This window comes from Morone saxatilis, unplaced genomic scaffold (assembly GCF_004916995.1).
Source record: "Morone saxatilis isolate NCDOM2014 unplaced genomic scaffold, NCSU_SB_2.0 Contig24, whole genome shotgun sequence".
NCBI lineage: Eukaryota > Metazoa > Chordata > Actinopteri > Moronidae > Morone > Morone saxatilis.
This window is the reverse complement of record NW_023339807.1, coordinates 17,826,209-17,847,776: the sequence shown is the minus strand read 5'-3', so window position 1 is coordinate 17,847,776 and position 21,568 is coordinate 17,826,209. Positions and strand designations below refer to the sequence as shown.

Here is a 21,568-nt window from a genome sequence, read left to right as displayed (position 1 = left end):
AAAGTGAGAAGTAGAGGAAACTACTTTAAAAAGAGGAGAGAAATCAGTCTGATTATCCAGTCTGGGACAATAAACAATGATTATGATACTAATTAGCAAATACTAAGAGTCATTGCTACTAATTGAATCTATTTTAAAAGCTACAACCCACTCTATTCAGCTGTGTGATGAGAATATACTAGGTGGATGGCAGCAGCCTGTGTTGTAGCCTACAGGCAGGTAGAATCGGACGTAGCCAGAAGCTGCAGCGGTGGAGTCGCCCTGCCAATTAAAAATACTGAATAATGATATTGCCGGGCGGCTGCAGCTCGCTGTCTCCAAACAATTCCTTAGATTCCAAATAAGTGTGGACTGCTTAATAAAACTAAAACACAAGTCTAATTATATGTAGACTGGAGCCATCAAATTCCAACATCCTGGATCTTATTTTGGTATTTTCCTATGGCATTTGCTAATCCCATAAAGGGCTATTTCAGAGAAAAATAAACACTAAAACCTCACACTGATGTTTGGATAACTGCTATACACAATTAATATTCTCCAGTAGTGAGAACATACCTTTGTCCAAGGGTGTGCTTTGATCTGTGGGAATTTGAACTCTGTGTAGTTAGGGTTCATCTCCCGGATCTGCTCCCTTGTTGGTGTCCCCAGAACCTGACAAATGAGAATGAAAAGTTAATATTCATTCATATTAATCACAATCATTGATATGTACTGCATGCCTGTACACAAAATGTGGACGAGGGATTGTCAGTGTGGATGACAACACAAATACCTTTTGTTATATTAAATGTACAGCTTGCACTGTCCGTCTGAATATACTGTTCTCCATTTAAAAATACCTATATTTAGATACTATGTTTAAATTTAAGTACACACGAATGTAGCATAAACTTAACACAAACAATTTCCTAAAACATAAAAGCCTGTACTGACAGTAGTTTCAATTCAAAACTTTACACCATGTCTCTTTTCATCTAGCGGCTTGTCATCAGTTGGTTTTCTGCCACTGTTTGTAGTCCCCCTAGTGTACCTTGATGATCTCTACTAGCTGGTCCACACCACTGTCCCCAGGGAAGATAGGCTGTCCCAGCAGCAGCTCAGCCAGCACACAGCCGGCTGACCAGATGTCAATGTTGGACGTGTAGTCGGTGGCACCAAAGATGAGCTCTGGGGCACGATAGTACCGTGAGCAGATATAGGACACATTCGGCTCACCTCGAACTAGCTGCTTTGCACTAGAAGAGGATAGGAGCAAGATGAAGCAGAAAAAGAGGAGTTCAGGGGGGTGTGAGGGTGCCAGTCAACATGAGACTTTCATTTTGTCAGTGTTTGTTTTCACAAAACCACAGCATGTATGCTACCAAGACAGAGAGGTAAGAAGACAAATGACAGATCCACACAGGGAAAGTCAAGCCTGAGAAAGAGATGGCAACACAAACCGACAGCAAAACTAAACATGCATGCTGAGACACAGACAGTCACAACAATAGATAGAGACAGACAGAGAAGTCCAGAGGCAGTGTCTGGTACTGACCTGCCAAAGTCACAGAGTTTGAGGATGGCCGTCTCTGGGTCCACCAGGAGGTTCTGGGGCTTGATGTCTCTGTGACACACGCCCTGGGAATGGATATAAGCCAGACTGCGGAACAGCTGGTACATGTACACCTGAGGGGGGACAGAAAGGGTTGGCAAAGTGCCCAACAGTGTTTAACAACTTAGAACCATACAGTTATCCCAAGAAGAAAAGCTAAAGATCATTTGAGGACACAAAAGGTTCGCTATTGTCATGTCTTTTCCCTGTTCTCACGTTTAGTCATCACTCACTTTTTAATTCCACATGCAGTTTAAGTTAATGCATTTTATGCTCATACTGGAGTAATTATGATGAAAGTATGGTGGAAAACTAGTTAAGACAATTTGGCTTAGAAGTATAAAAAGAAAATTTAGCTCTTCCCAGCAGTATATAATAATTCCTAATGAAATAATTAATGTAATTAATGGAATCTGGACAGAAATAAGTGGCAGAAAATGGATGGATGGCGGAAAAATGATTAATCTTTCAGTAAAGTTAATCACACTTGCTCATTATGAGAAGTCCTATCTAGTGCAGTATTGACAGCGTTTGCTACACGTCTGATGGTGCTGACTGACACGCCACAGAAAGCGATTGCCTCCTGCGAGCACAAACTGCTGTTGCAACAATCCAATTTTTTGTGTTATAGATGTGTTACATCTCTCGCAAGCTGAAACAAAAACACTTTATGATCAACATTACAGCCACACAGACGAGAGAAAATATTTAAGACTTACTTAAATTAAATTTTTTCAGACTTTTCTTTAATCTTTGCTCATTTCTGTGAACATGAAATGACATATGTAGATGGTGATGAGGAGTTATAAGTAAAAACTTTAGGACTATAAAAAGTTTGGGAACTAATGAACAAAGGTTTAGCTGGACAACTGTCCTACAAGTAAAACAAAATCGTATACGCCATCTGGCTGTTTTACTCGGGATTATCACAAGGCAATAGCATTTCCTTTCCACACACAGGACCACACGTGTGTGTCTGTATAGATTTTCGTCATGTGCCACTCTGCATTTCTACATGTGTCATTTTGTTTTTGGGTGCACTGTGTAGGTGAGTGTTGAAAGAAGCAGCTGTGTGGTATCTAATGCAGGCCGCAGTGATGTGTTTCTACAACAGAATAACACAGAGGGGGAAAATCCTCTCAAAGGATGTGTAACCATTCTCATCCAACCCCTATTTGACATGTGTCTATACATCCCAAGTCAATGATGTCATTCTCAAATAAAAATTACTCACACCCATTTAATGTGTCTGTGAAATGCAGACGGTAAGCATCTTAATATGACAAATCACTGTCATCACCATTATGATCATTATTACCCCCATGATGCAGTGACAGCAGGCCGGCCACAGATTACAAAATGATCACAGACAAGATGACTGAGGGATGAGAGATGATGGTTAAAAAGAGGGCAGAGAGGGAGAAGAGGAGGAGAGGGATGAGGAAGAGGCAAATGATGAGAGACAGGGCAAAAACATGAGACGCAGGGGATGGGGAGGAGGGAAACGAAGACCCCAGACATTCTGTGATAGAAGTGTGTCGCTGGAGGACGGAGGGATGACAGAGGAAAGGGGAAAGAGTGAGAGTGAGAGAGAGAGAGAGAGAGAGAGAGAGATATCAGTATGCATCTCAAAGCCACAGGGGAGCAGCAGGCTGAGGTAGGGAAATGGGCCATGAGACAGCTATAATGTCCTCTTAGCTGCTACAGACACAGTAAACACACAAACACTCTCTCTAAAATGAGCACCCTTTTAGACAGGGAACCAAGTGTATTGCAAACAGATTAATTCCCATGGGACCATCTTTTCCTTTCTGCTTTCATAATCCTTAAACAGTGAGTTGTCTGTGAAACACAAACAGGGAAATGCTTGGTTGTTTTTATTACATCCACAGGCAATTACTGAATAAAAATCTACTTTCAGTTTTAACCAAATTTCTTTAAATGTGGCTCAATAACAGATGAAACTCAATCTAAAAGACTGGGATGAAATATGTTAATCTTAACCCCTTCTATTATTTGGCAAAATGACCTAGAGTGGAAAAGTGACTAAAAGATTTAAATATTTACAGTAGTATACTATAAACCTTAAAAGCACTAAGAGAATGGGTCTCTGCCAACAGATTTTCATTTCCCCAGTTTGTAAAGCAGCTTCCTTTCTAACACATAATACTGTAGTTGTTTGTCTTTTGTGTGTTTCCTACAAAGCATAGCATGAAGCATATCATTAGAAGTCACAGCTAAAATGCTTTCCAGATGCAGGAATGATGATGAAGGAAGATGAAGGACCAGTGAGTAGGATTTAGTGGCATCCAGTGGGGAGATTGTAGATTGCAACCAACTGAAACCCCTTGACTCAACCTAGTGCAAAGGAGGTTTGTCTGTTCAGGGCTACTGTAGAGGACCTGCCTGCTCTGTACATAAAAATGGCTCAGTCAAAGGTAATAGGAATTACCTTAGGCAATTCTTATTTTCAGGTAATTATACACTAATAAAAACATACCTATGAATATTATAGTCCATTTCTGCTAATAGATCATGTTAAATGAGACACACTGGACCTTAAATCCCTCATCAGTGCCAAAATTAACTCAGAAAATGTAACTTTAATATTCATCCTGGGGTGTTTTAAAGATGAACCGTCAGGGGTGAAACCTCTGCAAGACCAGACAGTATATTTATTTAGTATATTTAAGATTATAACGACCCTTTTGATACATATAGAAATGAATTATGTCAACCCTGAATAACTTGAATTAACCTTTTGATGCCTGTAGTGGCTTGGTGAAAGCAGTTAGGATGAAGTGTGTGTGTGTGTGTGTGTGTGTGTGTGATCTACCCACCTTAACATAGATGATGGGGATGGTGGTCTTGGCCTTGTTGAAGTGCCGAGCCACCCTGTACACTGTCTCAGGGACGTAGTCCAGCACCAGATTCAAATACACCTCATCTTTCTGGAAAGGAGAAACAAAAGGAAAAAGAACTGTATAATTAGAGGTGGAAAGTGAACTTAGGTACCTTAAATCAAAATCTTCTGAGTATATATAAACAAACCAATCTAAACTAATATGTTGGATTGTACATGATGAGTAAGTAGAGCAAAAATAATAATTGTAGCTATATGAACTGATTCGCTATATGATTGAAGATGGCTTTTAGAAGAGCAATAAAAGAGAAATTAAACATTTCTCTTGCGTTTTGTGCTTATTATCCATAATGAATATATGCTGCAAACAGTGACTGAATAAACAATTACTGTTGGAGCTCATTGACACAACATTTACACTTTATAGGTAATAAAACACATCTATCATTATGAGCGTAAACACAATTGATTAACCTGCCATAGTAAATATTGCTGAAGTACAATGGAGTGTAAACACTGTCTCAAATACAGAGGAGGATATTCACGCTCATTGACATCAACGTTATAGTACTCTAATCCACCAATAATACTACTCAAACTCTACAATATTTCATATAATATTAATATTCTATTATAAAATACAATACACAAACGTCGGCCGGGTTAAAATACAATAAAGATAGATAAAATACAATGATTATATGCCCATTCTTCTTCTTTGGGAATACTGTGATATACATACTGTGTTATATTTGTAAGATGTAGTACACGCCACATGGTTTACGTATAATAATCTTGATCTGAGGAATTCAGGGATACAAATATTTTGTTTCTATAAACACAGTTCAGAAATGATGGCCCAAAACATTAACTTGCTCGTCATTGCACCACTATGTCACGTTGCTAAACTTATCTGCCAAGTTTGGCTAAAATAGCTCAGGCTCTCTCTGATGCAATCACATTTGGGGCAAAATCCCAATAATGTTCTGAGCAATTCAGCAGAAGTGTGTGGACCCTTAAAACTATAATAAAGAGAGTGGATTTAATGTACAATAAAGGCAAAGATCAACTTGTCTAAAACATGTCTATGAATCATCGTTGATGCATGCCACATTAAATGGTTGGGTGTGGAGCCAGAGTGCTTCATCTAGAAACTTGAGTCCTACTACATAAAACATCAAGTCAGTTCATACACACCTTCTCTCCGCTGGAGTAGAAGAAGTAACGTAGCCTCACAATGTTGCAGTGGTCCAATTTCCTCATAATTTGCAGCTCCCTATTCTGTAAGGAAGAGAGGACAACAGGAAAGAAATACAAAAATTAGGAACTGAGCCCAAAAATATGAAATTTATAGCAAGTTCTTTCTTCACAACAATTACTGAAGAACATCATATACATAGTGAGCCTGTCTTAGCGTACCTTAAACCTCTTGTCTTGGAGAACTTTCTTAATTGCCACCATCTCCTGGCTGTCGATGAGGCGAGCTTGGTAGACCACTCCAAAGGAGCCATTTCCTATAACCTTTATGTCTGTGTAGGACACTTCCTGTGGGCGATCAGGGCCCTGTCCGGGTGTGGCTACCACTGTGGTCACTTTACCACTGTCCCCTGTGGATGAGAGCACAAACACAATTTGTCAGAGACCCTGAAATGATCCGAATAATCCCTTTCAAAAGTCCTGTATTTACATATCTAAAGTTCAAACAATTTGAACTTTGAAAAACACTGAATGAAACCGTAAATGGTATAAAAAGCAACGTATTTCTCGTGAACTAAATTATATTCATAACCCTCTCCAGTTCAGCCTTTACACCAGTATCCCTAAGAGAGCGAAGTTAAACATCAACAAGCGCTCTGTCCTGCTCTAAACAGTTGTGACCTGCGTGGTGGCTCCCCAGACACACTCCACTGGCTTGTAATGAGCTCCTGATACTTCCCATAGTACACTCCTGCAGCTCCCCTGGGTAAAACTGGCCTAAACCCCTTCTGAAACCGGAGACACGCATATGATGCAAGTCTACTGAGCCTGTGTTCAACCTGAGTTACACCAATACATATCTGCTGTCAAAGATTAATCCCTTGTTGTCATTATTAACAGAGACTGGAGTCTACAGCAGTACTCCAAACATGTTACTGCTCAAACACAATATTACTTAGGAAATTAACTAAAATAGATTAAAAAAATAATTAAAATAAATCAACTAATAAAACTACAAAAAATAAATAATAAAACTAGGCTGCTTCTTTGCTTCACTTGCCAAATTCCTCTGCCTATGGCGAATTTTTGGAAAGTCAGATTAATGTTGTTAAAAGTGCCCACTGGAGTCACAAAGCCAGGTCGGGTGATGCGTGTTGACCCGTTCAGTTTAACCTGCGTCTCTGCGTCAATCTAAATAGGGTATTACAGTCGCCTTCACAGTTCAGCACCTCTGTAATCTCAACTACCTCAATGTCCCCTTTATAATAATATAGATATACCCCATGAGTTGGTGTAATCCTTGTGTAAGAGCCAGTTGAGCACATATTTAGTGTTATTATCACACTATAGATGTTCTGTTAGTAGTTCAGTTCATACAACACTTTGAACACTGTGTTATAGGTCGACTAGGCTATGGTTATGTTCATATTTGCTATTACGCTTACTTCAATAGATAAAGTGGAGGTACATATATTTGTCGTTATCATTTGCCAGCTGAGATTATGACATAAGGAAGGTTTTAATGATACAGATGTTTAGCTACAACGCAGTACTGGTAAAATGTAGAGACGTCTGATGAATTTGAGATGGAAACAAGCTTTTGACCGCGTCATACTGTGTTACATAGTTATATAGTATATAACATTGTGTGAATAGGGATGGGTCAAGTCAGTGCAGAGGTAACTGTTGGATCACCTGTCGTGATGCTGTGATAAAAACCTACAAATAAACCATCATTCAGTGTTTTCCATGCCTCCTGGACTTCACGCTGGGTAAATTCACAATAAAGTTGGATTGAATTAAATGTAACACCAGTCACAATTAAGATGCTGTGTAGACTAAATGGCCTCGGAAACAGGGTTATAGTACAACTGCCACTGAACGCTGATCACATTACATATAGCTAAGAGGACAAGTGAGGGCTCTTCTATTTTACAGAAAAGGAAGGAGTACAAGGTGTGCGTTTTAAACTAATCCAACAGTGTCTCCATCAGGCTAATGTTTGATCTTGTGGAATACAGGCAAAATGAGATGATCAAGATCTAACAGTAAGTGACAGCTCTACTTAGGGTCAAGTATCTGCTCAGAGTTTTACGCCTGTGCACGTGTTGGGTCAAGAATGATCTGACAAATCGGTACCAGAAGCAACGACACTGGGAGGGGAAGAACATCAGAGAGGAGGCCCACTGCCAAAAGGCTTGTCAGAGCCTGTGATAACATTGTGTGGACAGTAGCACACCCAGAAGTGCTACCATTTCCTGGGCTTGCTCACTTCGCCTGTCTCAACAGGACCCCTCTTGATCTCTCGTCTCAAAATGGAGTCAGAATTTTGGTCTCTTCCAAAAAACCAGACAAAAAAACAAAACAAGACAGTGATCTGGCTCCATCGCCTTCTATTCCTGTCTGTATGAATACATGATACTTGATGACAACTGATGTGAAATATAGATGCTCAAGTACACAAGTTTACACTCTGCCTTTCGCAGTGCGCATGTCGAGTGACACAGTTCTTTGGGAGCGCCAACAAGGAAAAAACCCCCGAGAGCCTCAGCAGACTGTCCTGTGACGCTGCAGCCCCCGACACACTGAACGCACCGTGAGGTACATACATCGAGTACTGGCGAGTCAATATGACCCACTCGGGTACATTATACCCTATACAACACGAGCCGTGGTGGATTAGCAAACTGCTGATGAGCTCCTCTTCCTAGTGTGGCAAGCAGGGGAAGGTTAGTCTCCACCATTACAGAAGATCATCCTACCACGGTGTTACACTTCCGACGTTCCTGCTAGCACCTCTGTCGACCTGCATGTTATCTCTGACGCCTCAAAGACGGCCTATGGCTCCGTTGTTGTTGGGTTCACGTGTCATTTGTGATGGCACGGCCTCACATAGCACCTAAAAAACTGCTCTTGATACCCCAGCCTAGAGCTGTGTGTCAGCCAAGGTCCTGCAGAGTGAACTGACCTTGCTAATAAAAGATCCTGTGGACAGATTCTACCGCTGTCCTCCCCTGGATTCAGTCAGAATCCCGGCAGCACAAAGTGTGTTTGTACGAATGCAAATAGCAGAGATCCGGGAGCTGGTCAGACCTGACACCTGGAGATACACCCCTTCAGAATTTTCTATTTTTGCAATTTTCCAGGAAAAACCTTTTCAAGGTTAGCAGTAAACAGCAGCCGATGGCACATCCACATGATTGGCCTAGATCTTATCTCTACCCTCAGGTCAGCAAGAAATATTCAGCTTTTCAGATCAGTCATTGTGTGGTTCTTGCACGTTGTCGTATCCCAACTCCACAATATGCTGTTCCTCTGTATTTCCCTGTAGCATCACTTTCACACTCTTTTTAAACAAGTTAAGTCAGAGGGCGGCACATTAAATATAGAGCAGCTGTGGCATGATAGTCCCTTAAATAATGAATGCAAAAATGAGCACTCTGCCCAGCTGTCAGTGAACAGCTTTGGTTTCTGATACGTCAACGAAAGCCTGGTGAGTAAGAGAAAGGGGATGAGCAAAGTGGCTTTCATCACACCCACACTTAGAAGCAATTAGCTTGGGGCTTGTTTGTAAGTGTAAAACTCAAGCACAGTTTTAACATGATCAGCAATGGCATAATAAATCACCATTACTATTTCATCAATAGCAGCCTATAGGAATTACAACAGCACGGTGACTAGTATGGATTGTATGATGATTGTGTGATTTACACTGGGTGTGGTTTGAATGAATCACTCCACAAGGGAAGATGTTTCATCTGAACTGACGCCAATCGATCAGTCACATAATGTACATTTACAAATCTATGGTCCTTACATTTGCTGATCAGAAAACCACAGCGCACAACTATTATACTAAACCCTGGGTCAAAGGCCAACAATTTCATGATGACACTGATTTAAAAAAATGGATTTAATGTGTATTGGTAATGTCTCGCTGATACCCAATCCACTTAATAAGGTCACTAAGGTGCATCCCTTTCGCTTGACCATTTACTACGCTGCTAATAATAACAGCGTGTGCATGTCTGTTCAGGATTGGAAAGCAGGAGGGAAGAAAGAGGGATTTTAAAGGGTGTTACAACATGTGATAACTCAAAGATCCCAGTAAAATAGTTTAAACATTTACAAGAATGTAAAGAGAGGTACTAATGTTTAATGAGTAGTTCAACTTTTAGAGACAATATTGTAAACATTTTTATCATGTTGCGATTATTTTGACAGAAATTGAAATATGATTCCAGATTAATGTGGGAAAGATCATTTTTGAATGACAAATTTAGTTTTCACGGAAAAACACACACACACACACAAAAATATGCTGATGTGACATTTGTAGGGGTCTATACTAAACAAACTTCTTCTGGAGAACAGGATTTGTAGGCCAGGGCGTCTCTGCAGCACTACAGTACTTATTATTACATTATAATGATTTTGTGTCTCACATTTTACCTTTATCAGAAACATTGCAGCAACTTTGGAAATAACTTGGGGAACAGACCAGGTAAAACCATTTACTTTAAAGTGATTTCTTATTTATGAGCACACTACAAAACAAGAAGGAATAGAGCCGAGTATTGAACCTTTAAAAAGGTACAAACCAAGTTGTATCAAGTTTTGAAAACTCAAGTAATGAAAGCTGGCTGGAAATGCTTTGAAATGCTACATTACTTGTGATTGACCTTTAAGAAATACTACATTTTGTTACTTAACAAATGGGCTTTTTAGGAAACAAAGTTTAAATTCCTCAAAATAAAGTGTTTTGTTATTGCTACTAACAGTATCAAATCATTTTAAGAGGATACCAAGACCTGAGATTGATTTGGTGACTGTTAGTTTGGCCTGTTTTAATCACTTCACAGCAGTAACTGGCATCCTCCCTAAAGGCTTTGATCCAAAATGACTATATATTTTATTTTCACCGTTTAGTTGCTCCTACTGACATTTTTCTGTCGGCAGCTGGGTGAGTATAAGGTAGTGATTCAATCCTGGGTTGTTAAAGCTACCTGTTCATCAAAAACAGCTATTCCTTCACTGCTGCACCAAAGCCATTGATCAAATCACTACTGCATGCTGCCAAGTCGTTTGACAAGAGTAAATAAGAGTTAATGGCAGCATCAGTATTGTGTGATTGGCAGTATTGCCACAGAGAGAGTATAGCTAGCAGAAAGCGGCCTGTTAACATTACTGTTACACAGCATCTGACCGCTTCTGAGCAGGCAGACATCACCCTGCCTCAAGCTCAGTTTTCCCCCATGCACATTAAAAATTGAGCTTGGGGTTTTGGGATTTATCCCCTCCAGAAAGCTTTGTTCTGGGTGTGAAAGCAGTCAGGTTAGTGTGGCCAAAAGGCAGAGATGAGACATGATTTTTAAATTTAGCCAGCTCAATATCAAACAGCACTTTTTTGGGGTTTCAGCAGGGTCCAAACACCTCTGACAATGCGTTCACAGATCATGATGATCAAGACTGAGACCTTCTGAAAACTGAGCAGGAGCACTGAGCTTGCAGTAAACAGCCATGGATGTGAATGAGTAAAATCACCTGATGAAGATCTGCTGATTAGCTGTATGTACCAACTTCAGCTTAGGCTTAATATAGAGCAGCCTGAGTCAGCTTTGATCCTTGACATCCATTCAATTTCACTTAATTGTTCTACTAATCAAACTCAGTGCGGTTTCCTTCTGTCGGCTTCCCAATTAACTCCAGTTTCTACATCTATTTCTATTTGAAACATAAGCTGTGATGCTATTTTCTTCCGTCTCTCCCAGTCCGTCCGTCTGCACACCTCCGTCGAACGCTACAGATCCTCGGCCAACTTCTACCGCTGCATAGCTGCATGACCCCTGAGCATTCTGCAAGTTCTTGTCATCACACCAACAAAACCAACTGGGGGGGGACTTTGCTGTTGGCAAACCAGGGGTCCCAGTACGGGCGTCAAAATGTGCCATCAGCGTAAAAGTAGACAGTCTACTTAAGGGGATAGTGGCTATGGTGTGAGCAGAAATGTAATTAAATTCAGACCTTGTCTTCCACTTGAGGTGTACTGACACAGTTGCACAGGCAATGTGCAAAATACATTTTTCCACTACACTAAGCATGAATTCTCACTTTCTTAATGAAGGAGGACCTGGTGTGGATTTGGTTGTACTGTACCAGCTGTTTAAACCCATACATAGACGGTTTCCTGACATGGATAAGTCACCATTACTGGTTTATAAGCTGCTGGAACTATAGTCATTTTAATCTATTTATTAAAAACATTTTTTACTGATAATAATTCACATTTCTTCAGGCTTCCACACGACGTACCTTAACGTAACTCTAGTTTGGCAAAAACTCTGCAAGATCCTACCAGACCCGAGGACGACGCCTAAAAACTTAACACCAGATAATTTCAACCTACTCTTTACAAACATAAGCAAGCTAACTAGTTCCTACATCTGAAATTAACGACGAATACATGAAGAGCGTCGGCTGACACCAACTCTATTCTTGGGTTACAATGCGACAATAAGAGTTACATTATGTTGCCGAAAAAAACGACATAACGTTATTTTACCGTCGAAATATCAGCGGCTGAGTTTCCAAGCTGGCCACCAGAAGCTACCGATAGTGTTAGCTGTGCGATAAAAGCCCCTTTTGATCGGCTCCTTAATGAAAAACACAGCCAGCTAACGTTAGCCCGGGTCAGCTAACTCAAGTGAGCTAACCCGGGCTAACAAGCTTGCAGTGCTAAAGGTTAGCACCGCGACAAAGATCCGACATTAAAACGTCAAAACACACACAAAAACACAAAACAAATAACGCACAACCCGAGCGTTAGTAGTAAAGCTCAACTCGGGCTTATGATAGAAATATATAAAAACAACACTTACTAGGGAGTTTCAGATTCCCAAAGCTCGTCGAGCTGCTCCCACTGGCTTGTGAAGCCCCGGTTTTTCCTGCCGAGCTCCCGCCGGCTACTGCCGATCCGGCGCCGGCTGCAGCGGATCCAGGAGCTCCGGGAGGCTCCGCGAATGAGCTGGTCCTGGCCCGCCCGCTGCCGCTCATATTTGTGTGGACTAAACCCCGGGGCAAGGTTGAACGTTATTAGCAGCCAGAGCGGCACAGACTTCAGCTGTATATGTGTGTGTTTTAATATATTCGGTATAAATATAGACTACACTTACAGCGCGCTGTTTAGGCTGCCCGTCTCCCCCTTTCTTCCTCTGTACAACGGCGGTGGCGGTGGGGGGACTGGGGAGTTGACGCACGACGACGTAAAAAGCTCGCAAGGGTTACTGGGAAAATGAGTCTTTGGGAGGTTGGAGTCCACGCTGACGTAAAAGAACCCGACAATTTGACGTCGTGTTTACGGAAAATAAATAATAATAATAATAATAACGCTTTCAATGCCTTTTTAAGTTGCGTTTTGGACACACAGATAGAATTATATTTACAGGATTAATGATTAATTGTAAAAATTAAAAAAAAGGGGGTCAGGAAAAAATACTTCTTTTTAAAAAAAAAATTATTTTAATAATATAAAATTGTAATAAAATTCCTTTAAATAAAATAAAATCATAATTAAAATTTTTTTTACTCTTTATTTCTTATAATAAAGTCAGTTTACATTTGTAAAAACTGAAAATGTGAACTCAAAAATAAACAAGAAACACATAAAAAAGATATTTAAAAGAAAATAATTAATAAAAGAAAACCCAATAAAAAATATATGTAATGCTGGGGGGTGGCAAATGTATTTAATTAATTTAATAATAATTTAATAAAAGTACAGGCTGCTTTTGTTTTAATTACTTTATATATTTGAACTCCCAATCGACAAAAACTACAATTCCCGACAGTAAAGCACACTTTATGACTGACAGTCAGCCCGTCCAATCATACACTCTGAAATGCTCACGCTACCGCATTGGGCGGGGCTTCGTATCACAGGAATGGAGTCGATCGGCGGGCAAACGTTTCATTACACTCTTTGAAATGTATTTTCCCACGGACACTTCCCCGGTTTTATATTATCTCCACGCCACGGATGCTGACCGGGGACAAACAAGAGGACATACGCGTGTGTGAACCGACAGCGATGCCTACACGAGGGATTGTCCAACGAGAGTAAATGAGAGGTGAGGAGAAACAAGGGCCCGCCGTTGTAGCCGGAGAGCTGCGGGGAAAAGTGGGTAGCGCCGCCTGACGGACCGCCCGACGAACCGGGCAGCGGCTGTCAGGAAACCGCGGTGCCGAGAAACAGGTCTGCAGTGTCGGAGGGAGCGCCGCCAACAGCTCTCCATATGCCATCACACACTGTAAACAAAGATATGAAGCACATTTGTGTGTAAAAATCAGACACTTGTGAGTCGTGGTCGCACTGTTAGCACCACGGGGCCTTCCCTGAGCTAACAGCTGAATATTGCGATGTTTGTTCACGGGATTGTCCCATAATGTGCCTGTGGGGGTGTTTTTATATTGTACGAACTGGTGACACATGTAACGTTGCTGCTTGCGTTGCGTGAGGCTTTATATGAAGCATTTAATGGCTGAAGCAGTTGATTTAAGACATTGACAGTCAGGGATGCAGTGCTGCCTGGAGGAGTGGTGGCTTTATTTAAGGGTCTGCGTTCACCCGTAAAAATGGGCCAGTAGTGTTTGCACATTGTCACTTAACTTCTGCAGCTCGACTTCAGGGAGTAAAGATCATTATGAGATTAAATTAACAGGTGCAGATTGTGCAATCAGTGCTGGCCCACAGACAACAGAGACACCAACATCATTATGCATTTTGAGTGAAGCACTGCTTACTCCATCCACTCATGAAAATTGGACAACTATGTCACGCCCTCGGCAACCAAATTCAACCTGCAGAACACCCGTATACTCTGTACTACACCTTCACTGTTACATGTTCTCATTTGACTGATTTTGTTCACCACAGGTGTGCTTTTGTACTGGCCTTCTGGATGACACACAGATCTTCATACGTCGGATACAGCAGCAAAGTTTCAGTTTAACGCTCGCCTGTCACACGCCAGCATGGCCGAGCAGCAGGAGGAGGCCGAAGGCGTGTACATGGAGCACCAGTATATGTGCAGCGAGTGCCATCAGCTCTTCAACACCCTGGAGGATGTGCTGATCCACCAGCAGATCCACACCGGCCAAGAGGGAGAAGGAGAAGGGGAGGTCATGACTATCCAGGGTCTCCCGGAGATAGGGCAAACCCAGCAGTACCAGTGTCTGGAGTGTGGGACCCTCCTCGTGAACCCGGAGGAGCTGCTGCAGCACCAGGAGATGCACATGAGAGAAGCGGGGATGGAGGTGGAGCACCAAGGTGAGCGATTTGATTGTGTGAGTGTATTTTAAGGAACTGTGAAAACCTGGTGTGTGTTGAGAGATTAATAACGTAAAATCTACACATGAGGCTGTTCTGTGGATGTTTTATTAGGAAATACATTTATCCAGTATGATACAGTTTGGAGTCTTCATACTATCTTAGTTAAATTACCATCTCTTAAGCTATTACTCATAGTAAGAGAGAAAGAAACAACACTAACTGCGTATGTGTGTGACTGTTCCCCAGAGCTGTGTGAGGTTCTGGAGACAGAGGAAGCAGGGTCCGAGGCTGGGGTGTCGGGGCCGGTCCAGTACCAGTGTCTGGACTGTCTGGCTCTGTTCGACTCACCTGAGACCTGGCTGGAGCACCGGAGGACCCACAGCAGGAGCAGCACACACAGCACCACAGAGACCATGGTAAGGGACTTATCCAGCTTACTAATAACTGTGAAACTGTTTTTGGTTCTTATCTGAAAAATAGAATTATTTTACCTTTTGATGTCTGAGTACTAACGTCGTCTCAGTTATTGATAGTTAAATAAACTGACTGGTGCAGACTTCTTACCACAGTAACACTTATTTAGTCTGTTCAAATGTGTCACTTCCTGAATTGAATGTAGTTGTTCCAATACCATGTTATAGAGCAGTAATAATGATAGATAAAGCATGCATTAGTTCATGATTGAGGCTATATTCTGCAGACTTCACACCCCAATACTGGATCTGGGTTTGCTAACGCAGTGCATTTCATTTTGTATCGGGAGTCTTGTCCCTGACCATCAAAGCGAAGTCAGTGTGCTTCATGAGATGTGAGAAAACATATTTGACACAAACCGACAGACACTTGATAATACTGTACTACTGGGTCAAATCTCATTATAGAGGAGTAAAGTTGATGATGGAACAACTGTAGATTTGAGCAGTAACACTGGTGACAGCAGTAATTTCCCACTGTTGTAAACTCGTTCATAATATTGGACAGCAGTCAAAAGCAGTACTAGTTTCTGGTAATATTTCTCTACAAATACAAAAGCAAACTCTCCCTAAAATATCTTGATGGCAAAAACACTTTGTAAATCATTTTCTGAGGAGGATAACTCATGATAGTTTCTGACTTTGCGTTCATTTAATCTGGGTCAGGCGGCATATATTCTAGACTGCATTCAGATTGCTTTAGTGACTTTATGATTTGGGTTGTGTAGACCAGCACGGACTGATGTGCTGCAGCTGTACTGTAGTTCAAGAAAATACTAGTGTGAACTTGTCACGGCCAAACAGCCGACATCCAGTCTCCAAAGCATCAGATAATCAACTAAAAGAGAGATGAATCAGAGTGATGGCAGTTCCAAACTGCTGACAGAGCAATTATCAAACATTGCCTTATTTCTGTATCACTGGATTAACTAAAAATAAAAATGTTTTTGTCCCTTGCAACAGGAGTATGTGCTACAGCCTGATGGCACCGTCACTCCACTGAACAATGTGCAGAACTACGTGCTGAGTGAGCAGCAGGCTGGAGAGATCTTGGCACAGGTACTTTGAGATTGTAACCACCTCACAACAGAGGAGTAGTTATGACAACTAAGTTTTTTTTTTTTAAGGTTTTGCTCTCTTTGAAAGTCCTTTTCTCTGCATTTCTGCGTGTGTGTTCCAGGTGCTCGCCCAGCAGCAGCAGCAGCAGCAGCAACAACTGAAGAAACGTCAGTCTGTCTCCAAACTTGCTGCACCCTCCCGATCCGCCCTGCTGCCCCCTGTGACAGCGACCCCCGGCTCTGCCACCATGCACCTGCAGATTCTCACAGCTCAAGCACTGGCAGACAACTCCAGTCAGCGGCGCTCCAAGCTGCCCCCTCTGTTGCCTGCCGTGGCCCGAGGATCTTCGGCAAAGCTGGAGAACGGTGTGCAGAGACTGGAGTTAAGGTTGGCCTCTAGTGTCCAGGATGACACCCAGCAGCAGCAGCAGCAACCAACAGAGGTGGTGGTCATCCACCCTTATGAGTGCTCAGAATGCTCCCTTCTCTTCCAGACCCCAGAGGACTTCCTCCAGCACCAGGGAGAGCACTTCCTGGGTCAGGACAAAGAGAGCGGAGAACCAGGCGTCATGAGTGGCTTCGAGGAGGTGCGAGGGAGGGAAGAGATTTCAGAGAAAGTGGAGGACATTAGGATTAGAGTGGCAGAGAAGAAAGCAGCCGTCTGGGCCAAGCCCCAACAGTGTGAGCTCTGCAACCGCACCTTCACCTCCGTCAACCGACTGGCTGCTCACAAACGCGTGCACGAGCAGGGCACGCATGAATGTCCGGAGTGTGGCAAGGTGTTCAAGAAGGCGACGTCAATGCAGACACACATGCGCACACACTCAGGCGTGGCCAGGTACCTGTGCGTGGACTGTGGCAATGGCTTCACCACTGAGATGACTCTAATCATGCACAGGTAAAAGGCTCGGAGACACCACGGCAGACAAGATAGTGTGTACTGTGAGTGACACTGACAGCTGATTTCTTTTCATTCTGTTTCATCTTTTTCTCCTGGTGTCTTGCAGGAAGACCCACACTGCAGACCCCCTTCACAAGTGTCAGTTCTGCAACAAAACCTTCACCAACATGACCAAGTACCTCTACCACCGTAGGACCCACCTCAACCGTGATTCATCGGGCACAATCGTCCCTGTCTCCATGGTAGTACAATAAGCATATTCCCCTCCCACTTGTGTCAACAACCTCAGGTTAGTATGGCGTTTTAATTTGACATATGCCTGTTTTCTTCCAGGGCGCAGCTCCCAGAAGAGCATCGCTCTCCGCTCTCGCCATCCTACAGAGAGCAAGAGAGAAGAAGAATTCCCACACCGATGAGGCGGAGATGGCGCCTCTCACTGAGGATGAGATAGAAAAAATGGGAGAAGATCCGACGCCAAGTTCTCAGAGCAAAGTGGAAGGAGGTGAAGTGGAGAAGCACGGGGAGGACAATGACATGGAGGTGTCTGCCCCACCTGAAGGTAACACCGACGACCCCCAGCAGGTGGAAGACGCCACCAAGTCTGGCTTAGCTACAAACCCTGCTCCCCCGGATGACACTGGTGTAGGAGTCACGTCTGGCTCGACGGACTCAGCGGAAGGTGCTTCAGCTGCATCATCAGACAAAGGCCCCTTTTCTTGTCGTTCATGCTCTAAGACCTTTCCCTCCCAGCTGCAGCTAGTTCACCATCGACGCAAGTCTCACGTGACTGAGCGCAACTTTATTTGTGGCATCTGTGGCAAGTCTTTTAAGAAGCATATCCACGTGCGTAACCACATCCGCACTCATACCGGTGAGCGGCCCTTCCAGTGTTCTGACTGCGGCAAAACGTTCTCATCTCTCGCCAATCTGATGAGGCACAATCTCATCCACTCTGGTGTGCGACCGTACCGCTGCGATGTCTGCCACCGCTCCTTCTCACAGTCCTCCAACCTCCGTCAGCACAGCCTGCTGCACTCTAATGCTGCAGCACTGTGCTGCCCGGACTGCCCTGCCACCTTTCGCTGGCCCACCAAGTTGGCAGCACATCGCTACACACAACATCCAGGGGCCCCGGCCCCTTTCCCGTGTCCTCACTGTGAGGCTGGCTTCCTGACCAGGAGGCAACGAGACAGCCACTGTCTGGAGCAGCACCCCACCCTGGTGCAGGCTGGTTCAGGGATAGAAATGGGCAAAGAGACAGACAAACAAGCAGAGTCTGGCAAAGATCAGACCTCCGAGCCCTCCACCTCAACCACAGGAGAGACAGAACCAGGGGATTCAACCAGTCTTGTGCGGGGGGGTCTAGACTGTAACATTTGTGGGAAGAAGCTTAATTCTCCTGCCAACCTGCGACTTCACAGACTGAGCCACTTCGCCTTAGGCCCTGGGCGGCCGCGGTGCACCACGGGGAAGCGGCCCAAAGCCCACCAGTGTCCTGTCTGTGGAAAACTGTTTGTGTCTTCCTCCGGAGTTGCACTTCACCAGCGAGTCCACACCGGCGAGCGCCCTTTTCCCTGCCAGGTGTGCGGCAAACGCTTCCGTCAGAACACACACCTGCGAGAGCACCTGCGCACACACTCGGGTGAACGACCATTTCGCTGCGAGGTGTGCGGAAAGGGTTTCATACAGAGTATGCACCTGGCCGAACACCGTCGGACACACACGGGCGAACGGCCGCATGTGTGTCCACAGTGCGGCAAAGCCTTCAAGACCTTCTCCAACCTGAGGAACCACAAAAAGACCCACGCCAGGCAGCAGAGGCTGGATGAAGAGGCTGCTGCACAAGCTGCTATGGAGACCAGCTCTGCTGTAGCAGTGGTGGATGCTTCGGCCGTGGAACTAGCTAACGGGCAGCCTCAGCTCATCCAGATCCAAACCTCAGATCTTCAGCAGGTCAGAAAGCATCACCCGGTCTCTAAAAACTGCCATTAAACAGCACTGCATGAATATGAGCTGGTTGCCTTAGCCACCAAGTTTAGTCCTATTTACTTAACCATTTAATAAACTATTTTTAGGTCAAAGTTTTTAGTTTTAAGTTAAAATCTGTGACAGGATGAACTTTTATCAGCACCTGTAAATGTGTGTGTATGCAGTCTGCTGTTGGTTGAACTCTGAATTGTGTTTCCTCGCAGGCACAGGGCACTCCTACGATCATGTGTAATGAGTTTGGCGAGACCATAGCCATCATTGAGACCAGCGAGGGAGGAGCGCTGCCTCTGGAGCAGGCCTTGGAGATCTATCACACGGCTCTGGAGAACGGCCTCGCCATGGACACTGTCGCTGTGGAAGGACTGCAGCTCCTCTGAGGACTACTTTACTTTAAGTGGACAAAAACTAGAATTTACTCTGCTGTTGCCAAATTGATGCGTTGAGTACTGATCTGGATACTGACTGAAACGAAGCCTAAGTGACTACTGTGAAGTGGTTCAGTTCAGTGAAATGATTTACTGGAACCAGATGACTATGTACTGGACAAGAATGCTATAAAAATGATAAAACTGCATATTAAGTTCAGCAAACAGACCAAAGTATGTCAGCTTCCCTGCTTTACAAAGCTATGAGAGGGATCAGGATTAAATATGATTGAAATGATGCACATTAGAATTTGGCATTTATTATGAATAAGGACCATTGGTTGTGCCTCAGATGACATTTGTATGATTAATTTTATCATTTATATCGAATGGGCGTGATTTTTCTTCTGTTTAAAAGGTTTGTGCTGTTGAAGCAAAAGTATTCTGTTGTAAATAGGTGAAATCAATAAATGTTTTTTCAACATGACAACCTACGATCTCATTCAGCACAATCATATGAAGCTTTACATACCTCGAGTCTGGACACTGAGGAGATGATGTAAACTACTTACATTTAAAGGTTCTGGACAGTATACTTCATGAACCACTCTCTCTATTGTATCTCTGCTTAAGGAAAACCCATTTTTCACATTGCCAGCGATAAAATCACTTTAATTGAACACCTATTTTTATTTGCATACTGAAAGATACAGATACAAACTTAAATTATTCATATAAATTCCTCTCTTGTATACTGGAACAGCAAAACAAGGAGTATAACACAAAAACATTAATAGCCATATTTATTATTGTTTTTCCATTTAATGTGTTTACTTCCGGTAATGGGTGTCTTAAAAGTCAACTTATGTTCAATGACAGATTTTTCCTTATCAATAATATAATGAGTCTACTGACTCTACAGTAATTATTTACAACACAACCAAGTCTTGCACAAAGACACAACCAGTATTAGATCCTACCAGCTCTCTTTGACTCATTACCCTCCCCTCACTTCCCATAATTTTCTCTCCGCCTGTCTAAAAAGGAGGTCTGGAGAGAGCAATAAAGTGACAAAGGGAGGAAGGAGGGGAGGAAAGAGGTGGAGGAAGGAGATGTACAAGTGCTGAGGCTATAGAATCAAACTTAGCGAGGGACAGAGGCATACAGGGTTGTCTAAAAACATACGGCTTATTACTGTTTGAAAGAATAAAAAGGTCCACATTGTGTTTGTCCTCCTCTTTAAAATGAACAATAAAAATAACTGCACCGCAGGTCCTTGCTGAGGTGAGAGGCCAGTCGAGGGAAGACTACAATGGAGGAACTGTACAGGTGTGGAGCAGCAGCTCTCACCTGCCTCCAAAATTATATATGTATATAAAAAAAAAAAAACTAGTACAAGAAATCAACAGCTGGTAGAAATAAAGGAAACAGAAGGACCATGTTTCACTGCAATGATATGAGGACTAATAATAATAATAACCATAGGAACAGTACAACAACAAACTGAATATGACATGTTAAATTCAAATTATTTTTTAAAAAAAGTTAATAAAACTGCTTGGCAATAGAGGTTTAAGGCCGTATCAGCCTGACCTCTACAACTAAGAGCCAGGATGTGCCCGTTGACTCTGACCCACCTCCTTCCTTCATGGCTAGCGAATGAGAGGCACAGGAATGCTTGGTTCCTACCTACTGGCATGTGCTAGGGTCAGTCGCAAGAAGGGAGGACTTGGCCAGACAGGTAATTGCAGGAATGATGGCACTGCCAGAAGTCCACTTAAGTTTCAGTCATTTTTTCAG

The 21,568-nt window shown here is 43.0% G+C and overlaps 2 protein-coding genes across 2 annotated transcripts in view; one reads left to right on the top strand and one right to left on the bottom strand.

The window, feature by feature from the left end:
• The window catches only part of gsk3ab (glycogen synthase kinase 3 alpha b), a 14,159-nt gene extending 1,251 nt beyond the window's left edge, over positions 1–12,908 (bottom strand). The window contains exons 1-8 of the mRNA XM_035672655.1: positions 12,827–12,908; positions 12,533–12,718; positions 5,877–6,064; positions 5,655–5,738; positions 4,435–4,545; positions 1,538–1,668; positions 1,034–1,238; positions 559–654 (exon numbers count right to left, since the gene is read on the bottom strand). Of these exons, the coding sequence (XP_035528548.1) occupies positions 559–654; positions 1,034–1,238; positions 1,538–1,668; positions 4,435–4,545; positions 5,655–5,738; positions 5,877–6,064; positions 12,533–12,707 (990 nt within the window). The 5' untranslated portion in view covers positions 12,708–12,718; positions 12,827–12,908. The remainder of the gene's footprint in view (positions 1–558; positions 655–1,033; positions 1,239–1,537; positions 1,669–4,434; positions 4,546–5,654; positions 5,739–5,876; positions 6,065–12,532; positions 12,719–12,826) is intronic.
• Positions 12,909–13,563: 655 nt separating this feature from the next.
• On the top strand, positions 13,564–20,258 carry znf526 (zinc finger protein 526). Its single transcript, XM_035672573.1, has 8 exons — positions 13,564–13,780; positions 14,587–14,979; positions 15,229–15,398; positions 16,419–16,514; positions 16,636–17,411; positions 17,521–17,656; positions 17,748–19,367; positions 19,607–20,258. Exons 2-8 carry the CDS (start codon positions 14,685–14,687, stop codon positions 19,778–19,780), a joined length of 3,267 nt encoding a protein of 1,088 aa, XP_035528466.1. The 5' UTR covers positions 13,564–13,780; positions 14,587–14,684; the 3' UTR covers positions 19,781–20,258.
• Positions 20,259–21,568: the final 1,310 nt, after the last annotated feature.

Coding starts and splice junctions, on each gene's coding strand:
- znf526 (XM_035672573.1), top strand. CDS start 14,685: ATGGCCGAGCAGCAGGAGGAGGCCGAAGGCGTGTACATGGAGCACCAG. Junction 15,399..16,418: donor ACAGCACCACAGAGACCATG/GTAAGGGACTTA, acceptor CCCTTGCAACAG/GAGTATGTGCTACAGCCTGA. Junction 19,368..19,606: donor AAACCTCAGATCTTCAGCAG/GTCAGAAAGCAT, acceptor GTTTCCTCGCAG/GCACAGGGCACTCCTACGAT.